This window comes from Nicotiana tabacum, chromosome 4 (assembly GCF_000715075.1).
Source record: "Nicotiana tabacum cultivar K326 chromosome 4, ASM71507v2, whole genome shotgun sequence".
NCBI classification, from domain to species: Eukaryota; Viridiplantae; Streptophyta; class Magnoliopsida; order Solanales; family Solanaceae; genus Nicotiana; species Nicotiana tabacum.
Window position 1 is genome coordinate 124753655 of NC_134083.1, and position 25797 is coordinate 124779451.

The 25797-nt window shown below is 35.1% G+C and overlaps 1 protein-coding gene across 2 annotated transcripts; it reads left to right on the forward strand.

Moving 5' to 3' along the window:
* LOC107816570 (vacuolar protein sorting-associated protein 52 A-like) lies at window positions 1-25204 on the forward strand. 2 transcript variants are annotated; one of them, XM_075252394.1, is made up of 20 exons: window positions 1-305; window positions 401-483; window positions 575-632; window positions 803-898; window positions 3409-3510; window positions 3870-3953; window positions 9283-9363; window positions 10163-10306; window positions 15080-15171; window positions 16082-16163; window positions 17306-17488; window positions 18718-18833; window positions 18981-19039; window positions 19433-19533; window positions 21985-22035; window positions 23125-23304; window positions 23389-23523; window positions 24020-24094; window positions 24591-24648; window positions 24728-25204. In XM_075252394.1, the coding sequence occupies exons 1-20, from the start codon at window positions 279-281 to the stop codon at window positions 25030-25032; spliced, it is 2112 nt and encodes a 703-aa protein (XP_075108495.1). In that variant the 5' UTR covers window positions 1-278; the 3' UTR covers window positions 25033-25204. The 2 variants fall into 2 exon arrangements, with proteins under 2 accessions (XP_075108495.1, XP_075108496.1); XM_075252395.1 differs by having other exon boundaries at window positions 148-287.
* The last annotated feature ends 593 nt before the right edge of the window (window positions 25205-25797 follow it).

Sequence of the window (25797 nt, forward strand, 5' to 3'; positions counted from 1 at the left end):
AACTTGGTTTGGAGACAAAATCACCCGTGGTAACATTCGATTTACCTGTATTTGAATTGAAAACGTGTACTGGACGCAGTACAGTTTGTACCCTTCCCTGGACATAAAGAAGTCGGAAACACTCTGGTTGAACTCTAAAGACCATCCCCTAGATCGTCACCAGGACAGCGTCAGGGGAACTTCTTATTTGTGATTATAGAAATGCTTGATCTAGCTCAATCTTAGATAGCTTCACTCTGTAGATCAGTTGAAAGGTTGTTAAAATTGCTCAACTTGCTATGGCAGAGGTGACTACCCGCACATCGGTAACTTCTCTTCTCATTTTTCCCCAGAAAGTTTCACGCTTTTATTATGCGCACATTTTCATATCTTTGTGTCGCCTTACATCTGTGGATTTTAGGCCGATGCAAATAATGGGCCGAAATCCTTCTTGGATTTGGGATCCTTCGTTGGCGATTTGAATGTCGAGGATGAAACTGCCAGGTTTGCTAATTTTGCTATAATGCTTGTTATTTTTTAATTCTTGATCCTCTATATATAAGGCAATTAAGGACATATTGTTTTTCTTCTCCAGCGATGATATATCCCTTGAGGGACTTGAGGAAGAGTTACAAGAATGTAAAACTGATGATGTAAGAATTGTCATACACTTATGTTACTTCATTCTTAATAATAGCTAGAATTTTATTGGATTAAAGTTTGATATTTGTTACAATTTAGTACAATTTTTATTCCCCTTTTGAGGGATAGGTTTAGGGACACTAGTATTGGGTCTAAATTTTGCTTACTTTGTATGTTGAAGGTTGTTGCAAACATACTCTCTAAAGGTACAACATTGCGGGAATACACTAAGGGCGTTGAAAACAATTTGCGGCAAGTTGAATTGGATTCTATCCAGGTTTGCTTTGCTAAAACACATTACCACCATTCTTTCTTTCTGTATTAATAGCTTGCAATTTCGAGTTATTCCTCTTTAGATGATTAGTATTATCATGCATTACGCTTTCCAAATCTTTATCTCTTTATTCTACTATTGTAAGGTATTTTCGTTCAACTCAGCTATAGACATAGCATAGTCGGGGTTTTACTTTGAATCCGGTCTATAGGTTTCTAATGTACGGATTGCTGTAATGGTCATTTTTCCATATTTAGCATGGATCAGCTTCTTCCATAATGCTCTGTCTTCCTGGTTGTGTCTCCACAACCTTTATATAATAAACTTCTGTTTTTCAACTTCAAAATTTCCTATACCTAATCGCCCTCATATTGTAACCCCCATCTGATTTGAATGAAACTTCTTCTGACTATTTACTTCCAGTCTATGTTGCTCGGACTCTCCGAAAATGTTGCCGGATGGGTGTCAGATCCTGCCCTCATGTTGTAACCCCCATCTTATTTGAATGAAACTTCTTCCGACTATTTCCTTCCCGTAATTTTTTTTTCTTATCTAACTTTATTCTCCACCTTACTTGGCAATGGAAAAAGAGACATATTATAAATTGGAAGTCTACCAAAACACCGTTAATTGAAGTCATTCTACCAGCTAAAGATAAATACTGATGTTTCCAAGTGATATCTTTTTTCAAGCTTCTAAGTTACTAGCTGCGACGCCGAAAACAAATTGTGTTTTGACTTAAAGAAGATCCAAGTAAGTAGATGGGAAGGAAACAATTCTGCAACCCCACAAAATATCGACCAGTTGCTATAAATATGCTACCTCATTGACTGGATACACACAGCTTTTAGTTAGGTTTACATGCAATCCTGAAACTGTCTCAAGTACTTTGCTTGGCTCTCCTCTGCGTCACAAAATACCATGGTATTGTCAGCATTTAATATATATGAAAAAGATACAGCATCTCTGTTACTTCTCACTTTAAAACCATTAACTTATCCTAAGGTCGCTGCAGAATTAAGCATTCCACTGAACATTTCCATTACTAGAATGAAGACAAAGCTGAAAAAGGTCACCTTGACTGAAACATACGTGTTGTTATGCAGAGCTGAACCCAAATAACCCATTTATCTCCAAATTCATCTTCCTGAGCAGAGCAATCAAGAAATGCGAGTTTAAATGACCATGGACCATAGGCCTTCTCAGTATCTAGTTTCCAAATGATCCCTGGTTTCTTTTAATTAATTCTCATATCCAAGCATGCAAGCTACTCCATTGGTTTTCCGCCTACCTGCAAACAAAAGCCATTTGGGACTCTGATATTAAATATCCAATGATCTTTTTCAGCCTTTCCGCCATTTCTTTGGTTATGATCTTATGTATTCCATGCACTAAGCTTATAGGCCTATATTCCTTTAGCTCTATGCCCTTTTCTTATTTGGAATTAATGCTATAATCGTGACATTAAATCTCCTTTCAGAAATACCTTTTTGATGGAAAGAGTTCTATTGCATTGATAAGTTCGAATTTTACCAAATGCCAGCATGTTTGGGAAAATGATTTTCGACAACCATCAGCCCAGGGCCTCTTTTCCCTTCACATTCCCTCTATCATTTTCTGATTTTCTCTATCTCATCCTATTGAAAAGGTCTTTGCAACCATTCATTATCTTCCTCAGTCACCCGGATGAGTCTCCTGTCTCCTGTCAAAATAATCCTCTTCTGCACATATTTTTCATCAAACCCCAGAATTCTACTTTCATTGTATGCATCATCTAGCATGATCCGTTCAAGCAGAATGCTTTAATCATATTCACCCTTTTATTTGCATTCATCATTTTATGGAAAAAGCCTTGTGTTCTTGTCACCATTTCCCAATAAGTCTCTTTAGCTTTTGCTAGCTCTTCCATTTACCAGGTACAATTGACTTCTCCCTTATATCTTCTTCTGACATACTCTCTTCCTCCTTTTTCTTTCCAATGCTTTTTGAGAGCATCTAACCATCCGTTCTCAAGTTTAAAATAAGAGCCATTTCTTTCCCCATTTCTATACTCCAAAAGAATGGTCTTATGTTCACAGATAAGATTTACTAAACGTACCTGGGTTGAATGTATAGCTCAACCCGAGACACATAAAAGATTCATGTCTGTACTCATTTCCCACGTGCCTCAGAATTTACAAATGTTTCTTTGGTTTGATGTTGGTCTGTGGTCAGTGTCGAACCGCTGATGATCCGGGAGAGCTAATGAAACCTATTTCTTTCCAGAAACCAATGCAATGCATTTAGTTGTCACAACTCAAATTCATGTAGCCTAATGAACTTGGTTTTAATGATGATATGATTATGATATACGGACTTGTCCAAAAAAATGATGATATGATATACGCGTTTAGTTCGTACTTATGTGCTAGTTTTCTTGGTGAGTGCCTTGAAAACTTGGTTATAATGATACTAATAAAAAGCCCTTGTTTATATGACATATAATGATACGTGCTGTTTTAACAAATCAACAGGATTACATAAAGGAAAGTGATAATCTAGTCTCACTTCATGATCAAATTCGTGATTGTGACATGATCCTATCCCAAATGGAGACTCTTCTCAGTGGATTTCAGGTACTTTCTAATTTCTATCAATATCAAAGTGGGTGACAATTTTTTTCTGCTTTAAAAAATCAGCAGTGAATCAGGCTTTAAAATTACCAAGACGATATGATTGATAAGTGGTACAAGTAGGTCACCTTGTTGCTATGTCAGATAAAATTGTTTAAAGTTCACATCCTGGGATGACTTGGATTTTTTTGGGGGAGGGGTGGGGGCAATATCACTGTGAGGATTTCTGTGTCTCCACTTTTCTCTCATCATACATGGAGGAAACAGGAAGAAATTTAGGAAAAACCATTTAACATCCTCATGATCCACTTGCCTGTATCTTCTTTTCATAAAACTTGATATTTCACTGTTTTATCTGCCAGGATGAGATAGGTTCTATAAGTTCGGATATTAAAATTCTCCAAGAGAAGTCTATGGATATGGGGCTGAGGCTGAAGAATCGCAAGGTATTGTCTTTAAAGGATGGACCTTCTTTTACTATTTACATTCTTGTCTTGGGCTTTCTTTATTTAGTGTATTATAAGTTGCATCTGTAGTGTAGATTATTTGCTTCCTTCTCATTCTGAAGCAATGTTGATTCTGACGACTGTCATTTGAATGTATTTTATTGTTCAAATGTGAGGAAATCATCAGTCTGAATGGATAAAAGTGTGTACAAATTGTGTTTCATGTCTGAAGAAGTTATTAGTGGCTCTGAATGTGTGGTATTGACCATTTCGTTTATCTTATAGATTTCTTCTCACTTTCACATCACTGTCTATCAAAAAACCTTCTGAGTAATATGGATGGTTGCACTTTTGTTTCTGACATGGGAAACTTGAAAAAAGAGGATTAGAAGAGTATTTGGAGGAACTAAAAACTCCTATGCATAAGTCAGGAATATTTTTATTTTGATGCACATTTGGAGCATATGTAATATTCCAATAGGTGTAGATGATTGGATACTCTTTATGGAGAATTACATTTCTATATAGGATTCTCTACTTAGGGTGTGTTTGGCAATGAAAGAGTGTTTTTCAGTTTTTCCATGTTTTTGGTTGGCTTAAATATTTTGAAAAATATTTTCTTTATGAACTCATTTTTCCCCAATTGGATGAAAATGACTTCCCCACAAAAAGGAGGGAAAATAGTTTCCAAAGCTCTCTTTCAACTTTTCCCACCCCCACACTCACCCTCCAATTCACACCCTCGCCATCCCGGCCCCCAAAACACCGACCTCACCATGACCACCCCCGATCCACACCCCGCCCACCATCCAACCCCCCTCCCCGACAAATCTCCCTTGCCCAACCAACCCACAGTCCTCGGCACCAGTGTTGTGAAAAGCGCCCCCTTCAGTGCTTAAAGCGCGAAGCGGGCAGTTGGTCGCTTTTGTGTTGTGAAGCGTAGCAGGTGATATAAAGCATGCGCTTCTGCCAAAAAAGCGAGAAGCGAGAAGTGATAGTAGCGACATAAGTATATTAAGTGGCTGCCAACGTTTAAAAAAAAAAAAAAAAACTCTTTTTTCAAAACATCATCGAGCAGCAGAGAAAACAGGCGACTAAGGTTTCCATTTTCTGCACTTTTCAAGTTCAAGTTCATCAAGTTCAAGCTCAGGTATGTGATTTCTTCTTCTTCCACTGTTTCAGTTTCAATATAGCAGTGAAATGCTGCCAATTTTTTTTTTCCTTCAGTTCTTTTTCTCTTTTTTTTCTTCTTCAGTCTTAAATTGCAGCGAGATGCTGCCCAATTTTTTTCTTACTTACTGCCAATTTCCTTCAGTTCTTCTTTTCCTTCAGTATTTGTTTTAATATATATTTTTTTTAAATTCCGCTTCACTTCAAAAAAGCTAGCGCTTTGCTTCTCGCTTCACGCTTTAAGCGAAAAGGGGCTTGTCGCTTTTCCTCGCTTCACGCTCTTCACAACACTGCTCGACACACCACCCACTCGTCTCCTGACCCTCTTCCCCTGTCCCGTCCCACCCCTATCACCCCACTCCAGCACTCCTCCCCTGCCCTCACCATTTCGTCTCCCATAGAGGTTGCCTAGACTATATATTTTCCAAATTATTTTTTTGCTAACTAACCAAATACCAGAAATAAGTAAGAAAACCACTTATTTTCCAAGAAAATATTTTTTGCAGGAAAACATTTTCCTTCATACCAAGCACACCCTTATTGTACACATCCTGTACGTCAAATTCTCCCATCAATCATCATATCAGTAAAATTTAATCATCTGTATTAAAAAGAAAAACGAGTCATGAGAAATATTTTCTTTTCTTGTCTATCGGAAACAACCTCTCTGCCCGTCCAGGGTAGGGGTAAGGCTGCGTACATCTCACCCTCCCCAGACCCCATTTGTGGGAATACACTGGGTTGTTGTTGTTGTTGTCGTCGTCGTCGTCCTTAACTAAGTAAGGTCTTGAGAAACTCAATCAGCTAAGTTCATCTCTTTTGTTGCTCAATTCTTCTCTCTTTATTCCTTTTGATTACTATGCTTCTGTTCAGCAAGTTGCATGGGTGGTTCCACTTTCGCTTCTGCTTATTCAGGTTGCTGAATTAGCTGGATTATTCAGAAAAGTCCTACCCGTTTTGCCGAAAGATTTAGTGATAAAAATTGTGTTTCAGTGTATAAGAAACTATTTACATGCTATAGTAATAATGCCGGAGTAAAGAAACCATCCTAAGTTAGTCCTTGGTGTTAATGTCCTAGCTCTTTTGAATGGCAAGTTCTGTCTGAATATTTTTTGCATAATTAAGTTCTGTCTATATATATCTATATATAATAAAAGGAGAGGCAAACGCACATTATTAAGACAAGTGGCATAACCACAAAAAGCCTAGTGGCATTGTTAAGACAAAATAAACTACCTTTTTAACTAAAAAAACTTTTTTAAATTTTGAATTAATTGGTTACTCTATTTGAATTAATAAATATAGATATCTTATAATTAGCTATATTAAAAAAACGAAAATATAAAAAAAATAACTACTCATTCAAATTGGGGAGTAGTCTTAAGTTGGAGTTTTAAAGTTATTTTAAAATAGAAAAACGAAAAATAAGAAAAAATTAAATTAGCTACAATAAAAAACGAAAATATTAATAATAAAAAAAAGCTACCTATTTAAGTTGGGGAATAGTTTCAAGTTGGAGTTTTAAAATTATTTTAAAATAAAAAACGAATATAAAGAAATAAAAAATTGCCAACTCAAATTGGGGTGTGGTTTCAATTTGGAGTTTTAAAATTATTTTAAAATAAAAAAAGGGAAATAAAGAAATAAAAAATTGCCAATTTAATTTGGGAGTAGTTTCTTTCTAAAGTAGTAGTAGTAGTAGTAGTAGTAGTAGTAGTAGTAGTAGTCAAGTTGAAGTTTTAAAATAATTTTTTTTTTAAAAAAAAGGAAAATAAAGAAATAAAAAAACTTTTGATTCAAATTGTGGAGTAGTTTCTTTCTAATATTGTAGTATGTGTGTATATATATATAAAGAGAAATAAATAATTATATGATGCCAAGTGGTATAACCATAAGACGCCAAGTATAGATTTTTAGGACAAAGCTCCAACAAATTGGTGTTTTAAGATAATTTTAAATAAACGAAATTTAAAAAAAAAAAAATTTGCCAATTCAAATTTGAGTGTAGTTTCAAGTTGGAGTTTTAAGGCAAAATAAACTACATTTCTAACCAAAAAATCTTTTGAATTTTGAATTTTTAATTAATTGGTTACTGTATTTGAATTAAGAAATATAGATATCTTATAATTAGCTATAATAAAAAATAAAAAACAATTACCCATTCAAATTGGGGAGTAGTTTCAAGTTGGAGTTTTAAAAATATATTAAAATAAAAAAACAAATGAAAAAGTAAAATTAGCTATAATAAAAAACGGAAATATATAAATAAAAGAAATACCATTCAAAATTGGGGAGTAGTTTCAAGTTGGAGTTTTAAAATTATTTTAAAATAAAAAAACGAAAATAAAGAAATAAAAAAACTTTCAATTCAAATGAAAAATACAAAAAGTCAAGTGGCATTGTTAAGACAAAATATTTTTCAAGTGACATTCAAACTGAGGAGTAGTTTCAAGTTGGAGTTTTAAAATTATTTTAAATTAAAAAACAAAAAATAAGAACAAATTAAATTAGCTACACTAAAAAAAGAAAATATTAAAAAAAAAAAAAAATTCCTATTCAAGTTGGGGAGTAGTTTTGGTTACTCCCTTTCTAACTAAAAAAACCTTTGAATTTTAAATTTTGAATTAATTGGTTACTCTATTTAAATTAATAAATAAAGATATCTTATAATTAGGTATAATAAAAATAAGGAAAAAAAAACTACCCATTCAAATTGGGGAGTAGTTTTAAGTTGAAGTTTTACAAATATTTTTAAAAAACAAAAATAAAATAAAATTAGCTATAATAAAAAACTGAAAATATATATAATAAAAAAGGAAAAAAAAACTACGCATTCAAATTGGGGAGTAGTTTCAAGTTGGAGTTTTACAAATATTTTTTTTAAAAAAAGAAATATAAAATTAGCTTTAATAAAAAAATGAAAATATATAATAAAAATCCATTCAAATTGAGGAGTAGTTTCAAGTTGGAGTTTTAAAATTATTTTAAAATAAAAAAACAAAAATAAAAAAATAAAGAAACTTTCAATTCAAATGAAAAATACAAAAATATAGAGATACTATTAGGATATTATACATAAGATAAGCATATATATATATATATATATATATATATATATATATATATATATATATATATATGTGTGTGTGTTTTTGTACTTTTGATGAATTCAAAATTATAATTTAGTAAAACAATATTACATTATTTAAATTTTTAATAATCTACAAAATTTGAAAACTAATCAAATAAGTATTACAGTAGAAAAGAATGTACGAAAAGAGGGGGATAGAGATAATTTTATGATATTTATAGTTTGAAGTAATTAAAAATAAAAGATAAATAAATAACACTCAAAAGAAAATTATCAATAGTACTAAGTACTTGCTAATTCAATAATAAAAATAAAAAGGATCAAACAATTTATTTGATTACTATATGATGTGTATCCTTTAATTTTGTATAGATTGTATTATATTTCTGCACACTATATTAAATAATAAAATACAACTAATATTTATTAAGTTAATATGATATATTAGATCATAATTTTATAAGATTAATATTCTGTCAAATTATCCGCGCATCACGCGGGTTCTTATACTAGTATATATATATTTCAAAAGGCACCGACACCCCAAGTAAACAGATCAACCTCTTGGTTGATCATCTTTGTATAAAAATTCTCATCTCTTTAGTACTTTTAACTATGATCATGTCCACCTGGAGGTGCCTTTTTTAAAGACAATTAATAGATGAAAGCATATATTCTTTTTGCTGTTGTCGTTGTCTGCGGAGTTATTTTTATATGATTGAATACATAACATGTGCCCGTTCATATTTGTTGAGTACCGTCACCTATTATATCTGATGACGATTTTATTGCATGAACTGCTGAAAACCCTCTCAAAATTTAGCTGTCCACAGTTGTTTTGACAATAATTTTGTGGGAAATGTTCAATTTAACTCTTAGACACTTCACTTCTTCCTCTTCTAAGACTTATTAGGTGGATGCTAGTGCTTCAAACACTAATGTAAGAGAACTCAGTCATGCTGTGGGGTCAAGTATACTTGATATAACAACCATATTTGAGTCTTGGTGTTTCTTGAGATACTTTTTGATAGTTGTAGTGTGCTTGCTAAATGGTTTGTTATTCTGCAGGTGGCAGAGTCAAAGCTGGCAAAGTTTGTCGAAGATATTATTGTTCCTCCAAGGATGATAGACATAATTGTTGATGGGGAGGTACTTTTGGCTCCTTGTTTGTTTGTTCCTCATATTTATTCTTGCATTGTATCCTATAGTGGGTCTAAGTCAAAGAAGAATAACAATGTGGGAAGAGGCAAATTCGAAATTTAAGTATAGCTGGTGAATGGGTTGGCATAGTCTTGCATATGATTTTGAGGACAATGATGTGACATGTCGGGCAAGTGACTGTGTAATAGCTGGGTTTAGTCTTTTCTTCAAAGTGCTTATTATTTTAACTGTTTCTGGTTTTTATGTGGCCTTGCTTACGGATTTATCAACTCACATAGAAAGCTCTTCTTGGTAGTGTTAACGGCTTAACGCTGGCGGCTGGATTGACTTTCTCGTTTCTCCCTTGTTTCATCATTTTTCCCTTGTCTCCTGTGAACTTATCATGCACCATACCATAAAAAAACTCTTCTTTTGGATAGTTGAGTGTTAGCGCTGGACCGGCTTTTTCTCTTCTCTTCTCCCTTTTATTCATCTTTTTTCACTCCTTTCTTTTTCGGTCTTGACTTGCTGGTATTGCATAGCTACAGTTGATTGAGAAGCTTCTTCTAGTTTATCACCAGCTTTTCTGAATCAGGGAAATTATAATGCATCATCTCTTTTTCTTTCTCTCTCTTTTTTTTTTTTTTTTTTTTAACTTTTCGTTATAAAGTATTTACCAAGTATGACCTCTCTCTATAGCCTCTCTACCACAACATTCTGCCAGATGTTTAATTTTCAAATATTGCATATTTGAATGCCTAGTTCACTCATGGCTTCTAACCAACCATCCAACGCTGAATGTTTATAGGTTAATGAGGAATACATGAGGACTCTTGAAATTTTGAGTAAAAAGCTGAAGTTTGCAGATGCAGATCCCATGGTTAAAACATCAAAAGCTCTGAAAGATGTTCAGCCTGAGCTAGAAAAACTTCGGCAGAAAGCGGTCTCCAAGGTATGTAGATGCTGAGTACTTTAAGCATGTTTAAGTTTGATTTTTACCATTGATAGGAGCTTTTGGGTTAACCACAAACCTTTTAGATAGCATAACCAACACATGGATGTCTTTGGTTTTATTCAGTGTAGTGCTCAAACACACTCATGATTTTATGATCCTGACTTTGTCAATGAAAAGATTCAAAAGGAAGAAAATTTTGATACAGTGACATCCATCCCGGGAGAACATTAGCTTAATTCAGAACTGACTGCACTTCTTCAAAGCAAACTTGCTGGCAGTTTAAATGCCTTTGTTTTTTTGATGAAAAATCATTTTCTGGCTATAACTAGAGATCAAGTATCAAAGACAGCTTTTTTTTTGATGTTTGAGGATCCTTCTACAAAGTGGTGATTAGACCGACTATATTGTATGGGGCGGAGTGTTGGCCAGTCAAGAACTCTCATGTTCAAAAGATGAAAGTAACCAAGATGAAGATGCTGAGATGGATGTGTGGACATACTAGGAGATACATGGTCATGAATGGAGATATTCAGGACAAGGTAGGTGTAGCCTCCGCCGTGGACAAGATGCGGGAAGCGAAGTTGAGATAGTTCGGGCATTTGAAGAGGAGATGTCCTGATGCCCCAGTAAGGACGTGTGAGAGATTGACGATGGCGGGTTTGAGGAAAGGTAGAGGTAGGCCGAAGAAGTATTAGGGAGAGATGATTAGGCAGGAAATGACACATCTTTAGCTTACCGAGGACATGACCCTTGATAGGCGGGTGTGGAGGGCGAGGATTAGGGTAGAAGGCTAGTAAGCAGTTTCGCGCCTTTCCTTTCTTTCCGGTAATAGTAGCATTATTCTAGTATTTTCATATTCTTAAAAATGTATGACTACCTGATGTGCTTGTGTTTTGGTTGTTCTACTTCCTTGCTATTGTTACTGCTTTCCTGACTTTTACACTACTGCATTTCTTCTCTATATTGTTGTGATTTGCATGCTTGGTTGAAGCCGAGGGTCTACCGAAAATAGCCTCTCTACCTGCACAAGGTAGGGATAAGGCTGCGTACCCACTACCTTCCCCAGACCCCACTTGTGGAATTACACTGGGTTTGTTGTTGTTTGAGGATCCTTGTAAGTAGATTAATGATTAATATCTTCCTGTACCACTTTTTGTAATTATGGATGACTGTACTAGCTTTGGTGCAGTTAATATATATACAACAAATATTACCTTCTAAAAAAAAAAAATGTATCAAAGACAACTACCTTAGTTTTAATTTCTCCTTGTCAACTACCTTAGTTTTAATTTCTCCTTGTCTTCTATCTCTTTTTTCCTGTTCTCAACTGAAATTGAAATCAACCTTAATCATGGAAGTTACATTCAAAAGTTACCCTTTAATGTCAAAAGAGTGAAGTGTTAAAAGAGAGAGAGCACCGAAACAAACACCACTGGAGAAAAATAGTGGACTAGCTCCTACAGGGGTCTCTTTTCCCTTGTGTCATAGTATAAGCTTTCATGTTGAACTTCAGAAATTTCATTTGCTCAGAATCTAGTTGGAAACATACAGAGAGCAGTCTTGATTGATATTCCTTCTCATTTATATCCGCCACCCCAAACCCAATAAAAGAAAGGCAAGGGATGTCTAACTTCTGTTTGACACAACAATTAATTGTCAGAACTCAGAAGAAGTCCAGTATGGACAAACCACGACCACTACCAACAATCATTTCGATTTTGTCTATTTCTATTTCAGGATGCAAAGCTAGACTCCATAGCCTCATTGATTTAACATATCCAAAACCAATAAATGGACACAAAGTAAGGTGCATTTTCAAAAATAAGTTTTTATTTAGCCTCCTCCAACTCTTGTTCCTTCTGTACTTTTCCATTAAAACATTGGAGAAGTGGCTGAGGGGACATTTTTTAATATTAAGATGTATGTATTTGAATACATATCTGAATATTAAAATTTTGTATTTAGATCTGATACTGATTGATTAAAATTGTTTGTTTTCTCAATATCTGAATGTTTATAATTTATCTTTTATAAACAATTAATAAATATAAGATTCAAATAAAATAATTTAAATATTATATTCCACAAAATATTAGGTTGTAAGGTGTGTGGTTGATGAAGGTATTTGGCAGTGGTGGCTCGTGTCGGTGGTTGTGTAGAAGTAGTGCTGGTTGGTAGTGGTGGTGGCGGCTATGCGATGGTGAAAGTTGTGATGCTGGAGGTTGTTGGTGTTAGTGGCTGCGGTGGTGGTTGATGATAGTGGTGCTGGTGGTGGGCAATAGTGGCGATAGTGGTGGTGGCTTTAACCGTGGAGGTTATATTATATTCCACAAAATATTAGGTTGTAAGGTGGTGGTTGATGGAGGTATTTGGCAGTGGTGGCTCGTGTCGGTGGTTGTGTAGAAGTAGTGCTGGTTGGTAGTGGTGGTGGCGGCTATGCGATGGTGAAAGTTGTGATGCTGGAGGTTGTTGCTGTTAGTGGCTGCGGTGGTGGTTGATGATAGTGGTGCTGGTGGTGGGCAATAGTGGCGATAGTGGTGGTGGCTTTAACCGTGGAGGTTATATTATATTCCACAAAATATTAGGTTGTAAGGTGGTGGTTGATGGAGGTATTTGGCAGTGGTGGCTCGTGTCGGTGGTCGTGCAGAAGTAATGCTGGTTGGTAGTGGTGGTGGTGGCTATGCGATGGTGGAAGTTGTGATGGTGGAGGTTGTTGGTGGTAGTGGCTTCGGTGGTGGTTGATGATAGTGGTACTGGTGGTGGGCAATAGTGGCGATAGTGGTGGTAGTGGCTTTAACAGTGATTACTGGTAGTGGTTGGTGGCAACAATAGCGATGGTAGTGGCTGGTAGTGGTTGGCAATAGTGATAATTGTGATGATGAAGGTGGTTGTTATGGTAGTGACTGACAGTAGTGGAGGTTGACGGTGGTGCCTTGGTAATGGTGGTTGGCAGTGGTTGTTACCAGTGGTGGAGGGGTTGGTTGTAGTGGTTGGTAGTGGTGATAGTGGTTGTTGTTGTGCAATTATGGCTGGTGGTGATTGTGGACAGAATGGTGGTGAAAGTTCATTTTCGGAAAATTCTTTAATTCAATAGTATCTTAATAATACTAAGACTCTGTTTAAGATCTGAATGACTTAGATCTATTCAGACCCATGAAGTGGTTAAATCTGAAAAAACAAAAGCACTTGATGGTCAGAGGCTGAATCATTCATATTAAGACCTTCATTAAATGCAAAAATACTGGGCCTTAGTTTGCATCAACGTAAGCCTACTTAGGCTCTATTTGTTTCCACTTAACAGGATTTGAATATGAATCGTTTAAATCTTAGTCCATTAAGTGCATTTGGCTTTTTTCTCTTTATTTTTACAACCACTTGTTCCGAATATGTCTGCTTCATTCAGATATTGTACAAAGTTTGAAAATCATTAAAATATTGTTCACTTAAATATTCATGAAATAAGTGATCCTTTATCACCACTCTGTCCACTATAATTGCATAACTAGCATCAACCTCCACCGCCAGCCACCACCTTCACTTACTACTGCACAACCATCACCACCATCCACCACCAGCACCTGCATCAACCACCACCACTGCACAACCATCACCACTAGCCACCACCACTAGCCACCACCACATAGCCATCACCAACTCATCAGCTAAAATTCGATTTCTCAAGTTTTGTCCATATTCAACAATCACAATATACAAATAATAGGCTCAACACATTAATGTATGATCAACAAATTCAATTTATCAAAATTGAACCTTGCCTTAGTTCACCATTTCACAATTCTTGTCTAGAATGGAGTCTCAACTCACTCGGTTTTATACCTTCAATAGTTCATAAATACTCTATGGAAGCGTTTATATTCCTTCCCTTCTCAAAAAAAAAAACCCTATGGAAGCATTTATAACTACTCAATTCATCCCATCAACCATTAATACCCAATTCACATCTATTTGCTGCACATCCTACTATTGTCAAGCTTTGTAGCTTTGTGTCTTTGCTTCACCACATTCTGTGAACCTTTTTCCTCTCCTAATTCTCCGTCAGGACCATTATTAACCTTCTATCTCTTGCAAGACCTGTTGAAATCGCCCTAAAATTTCTCAGCTTTCCTGAGTTCTTCTAATTTGCATCTGATCTCTCATTCAATCTGCTCTGGGAACACGTATTCTTTTCTGGAGATTGCTATCGAGTAATAGGCTGCGCATTCTTTTTTCTTGTTGAAATCTTTTCTGAGGATCCTTCTTATACTGTTCGATGAGTAGCCCCCCAGTTTAATTCTACATATCAGTATTTGAAACATTTTACCATCATATTCTGAATTTCTATCAGCCTTAGTTGCCATTTCAATTTTCATCGCCGCCTTCGCTCTATCTGAACCTCTTGTGTGGCTCAGTCTCTCAAGCACTTCCCCACATTTCTTTGCTGAGAAAAGGAAACAATTATATCTTCTTGGACATCGGTGCATCAGATTTCGCGTATGTTTCTTTTTTATGCTCCCCCACCCTTACAACAAAGTTGTCCCCTTGTAAGGTGATACATGATGTCTAATTATTATGTTTGTTTAACACATACGTTGTTCTTTGGGGGTTGTGCTTTTTGACTCATAATTGGGTCACCAGTAGGTACCCTGTCTAAGATAAGTAAGACTAGTTGTTGTAATTTGATTACTTATCTGATTGAATTGTTCACAACTTTAGACTTCAGTTGCATTTTAGTCATGTCCTATCTAATCCACTTCCCTATTCCTCTTCTAGGTATTTGATTTCATGGTTCAGAAGCTATACGCTTTAAGGAAACCCAAAACTAATATCCAGATCCTTCAGCAGAGTATCCTTCTAAAATATAAGTGAGTTGTGTTTTCTTCTGGTTTCTATCATATGTTGTATCACTAATTCCTCTATTCCTGACTTCTGAAAACTAGCTAATAATTTTGTTCACAATGCATTTCTTCTATACAGTTTACCTGATTGGCGGCATCCAAGAAGTACAGTAGATATAAATTGTCCCGTTAAACAATTCATAGATAACAGCATTTTGTGTTCGGTTATTAGTGTTCCTAACTGCAGTACTGTCTTTTAGCTGTTATTTTCCTGTCAGCTGTCAGGATGCTAGAAAATTTCCTAACAAAATTTTACTTTTCCAGAACTATGATAACGAAGTTGTGGCACTTAAGGAACTTATTTCACATTCTTTCTTTCCTTTGTATTTGTTTTTGGTATAAATGACGCATTCCCATTTTATGTATGAGAATTTCTTATCCTTCTTTTTGAAAAAAAAAAAATTGTAGAAAAAGTTTGCTCAGAAAGAAAACATGGTTGGATAGTTGCAGTTTTTTCGAGTAGTTACGAAAATTTGTGAGTGGTTTGTTAGTAGAAGAAGAACTCTTTAATTGAAAAGTGCTTCCCTTTTATTCTTCACAGGAAATTCTTTCTTTGTGAACTTTGTGAAAGGATGTTCTGTAAACAAATTAAAAACCAAACAGGTTCTTGACAACTTTTTGAAAATGTTAAAAAGTTATTTACAAACACACACCAAATTTTATGTGCTATCCTGGAGGTTTTGAGGGCAATATCTGTTATTGCTATTGTGGTCTACTTAAATGCTATAAAAAAGGATGAGCTCTTGTCAACAGGTCCTTACCTAATTTATGATTATCGTCAGCCTCGATTCTTCATTCCAATTTTCTTTTTATCTTTCAATTTCCTGGATTTATCCATAGATACACTTGAAGGTTATTGTTGCATTTACTTTTGCAGGTATATCCTTTCCTTTCTCAAGGAGCATGGCAAGGAGGTGTATCTTGAGGTTCGAGCAGCATATATTGACACAATGAACAAGGTTAAGTTTTATAGTAATGAGTAAATTTTTATAATTTGGCCAGTTTATATGGTCAATGAGTCAAAGGTTAAAGAATTAAGTTGTTGGATGTCTAACTCGTTGAGATAGATGCGGTAGCTCCTGAAAAGGGAGAATTTAATGTCAAAGTACATGAGTACTTAACTTGATGGTTCCTTTAGTGCACACCCTTAAAGATTTACATGTTTGTATATGAGTTGTAAATGTTTCTCCATGGTGTATGGAGGCAGGTATAGCAAACAATATACGGGTGGTTGAAATACTTTTAGGGATTAGTCATTTGTGCACACTAGTGTTAAGCTTGAAACCTTTTTTGTACTCATCCGGTGTTTGAATGGAGGCAATAGCATGATGGCAGTAGTTGTGTGGCTCTAGAGGGTTTTGACAATAGTACTGAAGCAGAGAGTTGTGAAGAGAAGTTTGTTGCAGGGGAAAAACAGAAATAGAAATAAAAGACATGCAATATGTATTGAGGGGCCAAGAACCCATGGTCATCAACTTAGCAATTTGCATGGTTTTATGAGTAATAAAAATATTGTAACATCCACATTTTCTTAAGAGAATGCTTCTTAGGTAGATTGAGGAATATAAAGGTGCGCCCCTGATAGTTATCCCTAACTAGTAAGACCAGATAAAATCTTATTTTTATCCATCTAAAAAAAGATATTTTTTTATTTCTAGCTAATACATAAATATTAATAATATACTACATCATTTTCCTCGGGATGGAGAAAACTTGATACCGACAAGTTGAACAGCTGATGCAACACTCAGAAGATCTAATTTGCAGATTGACAACACTTGAACTATGACTTAGTATGTGATATTTTGGAGTCTCCAATCATTAGCTATCATTGCATACATGACTTAATATGTTGGAATCCTGTCTCCTAAAATTTGGTATGACTTTGGTTTAATCAGTCGTAAGCTATTGTCATAGGTCTAGGTAACCTAATTGATTGTATTATAGTTAATATTGGAGCTGATCCTTCATCTTGTAAGCTCTTTAGATTGTTATGAATCATAGTTATCAAATGTACTGGTGATAAGAAACTTAATATGCTTTTTGGCTAACAAGAGATCGTGTCATTTCATGAGTACTAAAGAAAAACTTTGTGTCACAGGTTCTAAGTGCGCAGTTCCGCGCTTATATTCAAGCTTTAGAAAAGCTGCAGTTGGATATAGCAACATCTAATGATCTGATAGGTGTTGAGACCAGAAGCACAGGTCTTTTTTCAAGAGGAAGAGAACCGTTGAAGAACAGGTCTGCAGTTTTTGCTCTTGGAGAAAGGATCAACATTCTCAAGGTCTTCATCTTCTTTCTTTGAGCCTTGATCTTATGACCAAACTATGTAGAATTCTTCCGATTGCAGGGTTTATGAATTTTGTGCATTATTGAGTGTGCTTTAGGTTGGTCAACTGTGAAGGTCTATGTAAGTTTCACTCTGGTAGAATTATATTTTAGTTTGAAGATAACTTTGATTGACTTGGGTGCTTTGGGACGACGCGTTGCCTGATAGTAGGATGAAAGTTTGTGACTATTTCACCAGTACTAACTTCAGATGGGTATGGTCTTGACGGACACTTCATGGAGATAATGTGAAGTCTCTTTGTAATAAATCATAATTATTCAAGATGATGAAGTGAAGGAACCTACAATATATGATTTCCAGCACGGTAATTAGGTAGGTTCCTTGTAAAAAAAAAAGAAGGAACCTACCTAATTACTGTGCTTTAAATCATATATTGTATGCTGTTTTGCGTTCTTGGGCTTTTTTAGTCTTAAGAATGTCATTTTTTTTGTATTAGTTTTCCTTGTTAGGAGGAAGCTCTATTTGAAATCTCCTATGAAGACCAAGGAAAAGCTCTTAAAACCATATGAGTTCCATCTAGATTCACTCTTTGGTACATCTCCATACAGAGTTTAGCCTGGCTTACACCTGTATGGGGTAGATCATTCAACATTTGCAACACTGATCCTCGAATATATTTGTCTAAGTTTGAAGGCAATCAAACATATGCTCCATATTACTGAAAACACTTGCTATATAATTCCAAAAACACCTGGTGTTATGTGGAAACAAATAAAATAGCCTTCAATACCACACGATAATTACCTTCTCAGAAAAAATACCACACAATAATTAAAAGGTACAACACTCTGAGCTACCAGATTTGGATAAATAGATCGTTGGGAGCCATTCTAAAAAAAGGAGGAGAAATCAGACCTACTTGGTGAAATAGGTTCTTTTAGAATTAATTTCAAGCCGTTTGCTAGAGGTTTTGACAATACTCCCATTATATCAAAACCCTTTCGGCATTGTGCAATAGCCACTAGTTAAGCTCCGCTAGCACTAAAAAGACTGAGTAGAACTGGTGGAATTATATTACAAGAAACTATGTGCATAGTCGGTTTTCGATTAACTCTTGATCTGGCCTGGTCCACCCCATCAATAGGAAAATAAGAAAATTGTTATAGGAATGTACATGATGATTAGATGATGTACTTATGGCATATATTTTCCTCTTTATCCAGGAGATTGATGAGCCTCCACTAATTCCACATATTGCCGAAGCCAGCTCAAAAAAATATCCGTATGAGTTCCTTTTCAGGAGTTTGCACAAGCTGCTCATGGATACTGCTTCTTCTGAGTACTCTACGATTTTCTCTATTTGACTTCCTGTGCTTCTGAATTGTAACTCACTGTGAAACAGTTTAGCTTTCCTACTGACAAGATATAGTGGTAGCTTTCCTGGTTAATTATGTATTGACTACTGTCTTTCCTTTTATTTGATTAGGTACCTTTTCTGTGATGATTTCTTTGGAGAAGAGGCGATGTTTTATGATATTTTTGCTGGTATGTAAAGTAGTGACTTAGAGTAAACATTTCCTTGTCATGTACCATTGCTGAAGATAAATATCATGGTTATGCTTCTTAAGTACGTATCTGTAAATAAATATCAAATTTCAAAAATATCTTGTTTACCTCCTTATCAAAAAAATATCTTTTCGACCCCAGATCAACGTGTTTAACAGAAGTCGTACATGCAGTTCTTTGGAATTATCAACCATATCTAGTGCTGCCTTTAATCTGTTTAATTAAGTTGAGATCCACCTCTCCCAGTCTGTATTATGATAATTGTCAAACACCTTCAATGCCTTGCTGAAACCTGCAATTGTTGATTTTGATAGGAATATCCAAATTCCTGATTTTCAATGAGATTTATGATAAACATTTGTGTGTTATCAGGCCCATTTTCAGTAATTGATGAGCATTTCGGTACAATCCTTCCCAACAGTTTTGATGCAATTGGCCTGTTGCTCATGATTCGCATAATACACCAGCACCAGGTATATCATAAGCTTGTACATTCTGGTATTAGCTTGTTTCAGTACTTGGAAAATCCAGCAAGCATTAAAATCCCATAATGCATCAGAGGTATTCAAATTCTCTGAATGTGTCTGGCAAAGTTCTGTGACTCTCTTGATCATTGTCTTTGGTAGTCCTTTGGAAGACAGATGACAAATATCAGTTCCGTCATTGTGTGTAGCAAATTCGAAGCGCAATGTTCACAGGCTTAAATAACGAGGTGTCTGTCTATCTTCTTAAATACTTGGCATCGGAATCTCAATATGTCTGCACTGTTCATTGTAAACTAATTCTTACTACAGACAAATTAATGAATTATTCAATAATTTTCGCATTTGAAATGTGTCCGCATAAGTTTGTAAATTGGTTTTCTCATATGATAACCAAACAATGACCGTTGCCGACGAAATTGATTTAATCAGAAATACTCATTGCATGCATTGAAATTATCTAAAATAAACAGGCCCTTACTCTTTTACTCCTTTCCTTCGCATTTTCAAATGCATTTGGTTATAGTAGAAATCATACTTATCCAAAATAAACAGGCCCTTGCCTTTTAACTTCTTTCCTCTATGTTTTTATATGCGTTTGGTTATAGTTGAAATCATACGTATTTGTAATTCATTTGTTTATAAAGGAATCATTCTAAGCATGTAAATTCTTCTTTCTAGAAAAATTGCAATGTTTAAGGAGAAGGTGGAAGCAGTGATATCTAATTCCTGAAGCACCCAATGGGCTATGCATTGGACCTTTTGATGATCCATCTTTCACACATTAGCATCATGCACCTAAATTTTCAAAAAGATTTTGGAACAAATTTAGATTTGACGCTGGAAACTATGGAACCTGCAATTGGTTTGAAAATTGATTGTGGGTTTGTTTGGGTAAATTTCTGAATGTAGATCAATCCAGATATTGTGAGAATACAGAATTTTTGAACTTATGAAGAAAGAGAAGGAGAACTAAAAGGGAAGAATGGTAGAAGCTAGAGAAGAAGGGGGTGGGGGAGAAGGAAAGAAGAAATATGAAAGATTTTACAACATTTTGTTGATTCGAATCCGTCCTAAATACAACATATGCATATGCCTTTTTTGCGAAAACATGCAGAAAACATAGCAGGGTAAATTAGATCCTTCTGATAAGTCAAGGACCTCTAGACAATGTTTGCGGCCAAGTTTTAAAAGAAAGGATTACTCATTGATTTATTTTGGGACAAGTAATAAGGATTTTATAAGTATATCCAGCAAAAAGAGAATGCTGGTGTGTAGTAACAAAAGTGCAGTAACTCCATGTAGCCCACCGGATGGATAGAATTCCAAATGGTAGCGTATGACTTGCTTAAATCCCTTCTTTTCCAGCATTTGATAAACTCATTGATTCTGGGCATAGACCATTTAATCCCCAATGTGTTTAGCATGATACAATCTGGACCAGCCTGTGGCAGTGCAAGGCCATTGAGTTGTTGTAGCATAGTAAACATTATTACCATCTCCCAATCATTTCAATTCCTTCTAAAAAGTGATGTCCTAACTCTGATATTTTGTAATCTGCAATAACAGCCTCAGTGTTGGTAACAAAACTGTATAACTCCGGGAATGAATCTTCCATAGGGGAGTGTACAAACCAGGTGGCATGCAAACCGGGTGTCATGCCAGAACCTGACCTTGCTCCATCTCCAACTCGAAAGATGGTGTTTGCAGAAAAAACATCCCAGAAAGATGTGCTGTTTGATTTTGTACTTGTTTCACATCTTTTGCAAGTAGACTCTTGCTCTAGTTTTTTCATTATTTTGGCTTCCAAATTGTTCCATGCTGCAAAATTTGCGAGAAACAAGATGGCCCTAAACCATACACAGAAAAAGGCATTCCAAATTCAAAATACCACAGTGAAATATAAAAAGGATTAAACTAATACTACATTAGATACTTCAAACTATTTCAAGTGTAGAGCCATCTTAGAATCAACTTGAGCTTTAACTTCATTGCACTTATAATCTTCTTCAAACTAGTTAGTCATGCTTATACATCTGCATCACCTATTCCTGAAAGAAATTTGATTGTAGGATCTGTTTGAATTTCAATGATCTTTTACACTTTTAACTCAAAAAGAAAAAAGAAAAAAGAAAAATAAAAAGATATAGAAGAGCACGTGGTAAAAGTGCTTTGCGACTTGGGGATATCTCAAACATAATAAGCAAATGAAATGTCAGATATTCTTTTAACGTTTTTCCTTCTAATTTTCTGAACATTAGAAAAAATGTTAACTTTGATTTTTTTATTTAAAAATTCAGTGAGGAATTATGTGCTTAATGCACGTGTGTAATTGTCCTATAGCATGCCAACTTGTGTTTTTGTGAACTTGAAATTAAATGTATGGCTTTTTTGATCTTGTTGGAATGTTTTTTTATTGAAGTACTGCTTTTTCTTTCTCAGCTTGTAATGTCCAGGCGCCGAATTCCATGCCTGGATTCATACTTAGACAAGGTATGTATCCCTCTATTAACTTTACCACCTGAAGTCATGAGCATCAATACTGAATATCCCTGTTTATTCCTTTCGCACTAGCATGTGAGGCTACTTATGTCGAGTTGAACTAAAAGAAGTTGGCAGCTGTTAATTTATGCAGATACTTATTTTTCGCCTGTTGCCTTCTGTTGTGGTGATGTGTGTTTTTAAAATGTTATTTCCCATTTGTTGCGACTGTGATGTGGAAAAAGAACTGCTGCTCAAGCATATCTGGGACTTACATGATTTCCTTAATTTGCTGAAAGAATAGAGTATTATTAGTTTGGGATATAAAATTTCATCTTGGCATGAAGTATTTATTATCAGGTCGACTGCGCTAACTTAAATGACTTAAAAGTACAGTGAAATCAATTATCTAGTTATTGCTTTTCTATTCATAACTCAAACTGTATTCTCAGTCATAATCTGACTTCAGCTTGACATAATGATAAATTTTAATGTCGCAGCAGTGAAATTGGAACTTGCTTTATTGATTAATCTGTGAAGCCCAATTCCCAGTGATTTATCTATGTTTAATTCATGGTACCTGGACATTTATCTGAATGAACTTACTAAAGTGTCAAAGTTTCAAGATATTGAAGGGTCATTAGAAATTTGAAAAGTTGCCTTCCGCACTTGGATTCATGATGTCGGCAGGGTTACCTTCATCAGTAAAGAGAGAATTAAACAGCTTGCTCATAGAATGCGGTCAGATGGACCATTCAAAGTGAGGAATAAGGAATTCTGATGCTAATTTGCCAGATATGAAACCCGAATTTTTCGTGTATATATAGCTAATGTATGCATACATATTTATATGTACATATATGTATGTACGTACGTACGTACGTATGTACACATGTATCGATATAGCTATCCTGCCAGATGCGAGACCATAACTCTTGTATATGTCAGATCTTAGAAAAGGTGAATATAACTGTACGGCAACTCCATAAGATCTTAGAAAATATAACCTGATGACATTGGAACAAAAGATTAATGTTTTCTTGTAGTTGTCTTTCCTTTACAATGGACTACTCTAACTTGTTTCTTAATAAATCTGGGCAGGTCAATATTGCTTTATGGCCACGTTTCAAGATGGTCTTTGACTTGCACCTCAACAGCTTGCGAAATGCCAATATCAGGACTCTCTGGGAAGATGATGTTCACCCACATTATGTCATAAGGCGCTATGCTGAGTTTACTGCTTCCCTTATTCACCTTAATGTAGAATATGGAGATGGGCAGGTTGGAGAACATGAAGGTTCACTTTCATTACTTATGGTTAACTTGCACTAAACTGGCTTTGATGTTTGCTTCTAATTATTGTAGCTTGAACTGAATCTGGAGAGACTCAGAATGGCTGTTGATGACTTGCTTGTCAAGCTAGCCCAAATGTTTGCAAAACAAAAGCTGCAAACAGTGTTCCTTATAAACAATTATGACATGACAATATCGGTTCTGAAGGTTAGAAGTTAATTTTTTTTTCCATTGATAAACAAGAAATGAATCATGGAAAGTGCAAGTCAATGTCATGAATGTCAATGGGCAGTGCTCATACCAGATAATGGCATGCCCATGGCATTAGTTCCTTTTCTCTGAAGTTTAGCGAACCATCAAACCTGAAGTGTAATAATATTTTATAATTCCTATCGAACATTTGATGTCAACAACAACAACAACAACAACAACCCAGTATAATCCCACTAGTGGGGTCTGGGGAGGGTAGTGTGTACGTAGACCTTACCCCTATTCTGAGGTAGAGAGGCTGTTTCCGATAGACCCTCGGCTCCCTCCCTCCAAGAACTCCCCACCTTGCTCTTGGGGTGATTCGAACTCACAACCTCTTGGTTGGAAGTGGGGGGTGCTCACCACTAGAGCAACTCACTCTTGTCAGAACATTTGATGAGCAAATATTATGTAATTTGGTAGTCTAAATCATAGTAATTTCATTTGCTTTCAGGAAGCTGGTCCAGATGGTGGGAAAATTCAGCAGCACTTTGAAGAGCTTTTAAAGAATAACACAGCCATATTCGTGGTGAGCATACACTTCAATTCTTGCATTTCAAGAATGTTGAAATATTATAGTTATGTTTCTTTGACAAAAATCAACCCCACTTCTGTTTTTTCTTCGAGTATCAGTTAGGTGATCAGTTGAAAATAAATTCATTACGTTCTTCCAGAAACATTACTATATAGAATTTCATTATGTTCTTCTAGAAAACATTAGTTTTTGGAATAGAGAAACAAATTCATAACACCGTTTATCTATATTTGTAATGAGTACTTGATTAATTACCAAGAACATAAATACTTGGTGATGATCGCAACCACAAAGTGCATACCTTATGAGTTTCCTTAATGCAGATGGAATCAGTAGGGTTTTCTAATCAACATTAAGATCAGCATCTGTATATTTCTTGAAAAATTTGCATGTCAAGCCTGTTGTTCTTGATTGTAGGATCAATATTGGAGCATCTTAATAATTATATACTCAGCTGAAGAGATTGTCCTTATGTCCAATTTTATTGCAGGAAGAACTGCTCTTGGAACATTTTAGCGATCTTATCAAGTTTGTAAAGACGAGAGGATGTAAGTGTTGAAGAAAATGCTATGCATATCATTTTATCTCAAACCTGCTCATATTCCCTAACTAATCATCTCATTGCAGCTGAGGATTCAAGTACTAGCACTGAAAGACCTATAACTATTGCTGAAGTCGAGCTGATTGTGAAGGACTTTGCAAGCAGATGGAAAGCTGCTATTGAACTTATGCACAATGATGTCATTACTTCTTTCAGCAATTTCCTGTGCGGTATGGACATTCTAAGAGCTGCATTAACTCAACTTCTTCTTTACTATACGAGGCTTTCTGATTGTATAAAGAGGGTAAATGGTGGGTCTACCTTGAACAAGGATCTTGTTTCAATTTCGTCCATAATGTATGAGATCAGAAAATACTCGAGGACTTTCTAAAACATTTTTCACATTTCGTGTTCGTTTTACAGTCTTTCTTTTTTCCTTTTTCTTTTAGAGTCTCTTGAATCACTGTATTTACGTTAAAGGCGTCTCAATTGAACATCAAATTGTCGTTGTGGCATTTTGTAAGATCTTGGGTTTTCAAAGAAATCATTTTATGACTTCGAAATATATGTAGTGATCCTTGTGATAGTAGCAAGAAGTAACTCTCCTCATGCCAAATTTCCAGAATTATTTTTACTAGTTCGGGGCTTGATTGTTACACTAATTTTCTTTTTATTTAATATATAGGTGCCTGAGTTGCCATTCTCTGAATTTTCTATTTTGCTAAGAGGTTATATGTTCTATTTTTCCTTTAGGGGTGTACGTGAGCCAGGGTTAGTTTTAATCAGAACCAAACCAATCCAATTATATCGGTTTGGTTTGGTCAGTTTTTTCCCCTCAGGTTTTCAGGTTTTTTTACATGAATATTATTTCAATCTTACTTTGTTAAAATTTTGATAAGTAAATATTTGTTTAGTAAAAATCAAAAAATCTGTCAACGATGATCTATTAAAATATTTATATGGAAGAATTTTTTTAGTAACACATGACAGTAATTTTCTTAGTCGTCTAACAATAATTTTTCGTTGATGTAAGCTTTAAAGGTTACCTGCGTTTAATAATTAAACACAAAAATAATATAAAACCTAAATAATGATATGTTCTATTTAGTTTTAAAATTACAAATAAAATGCCATTTCAAATTCGAAAAAGATACAA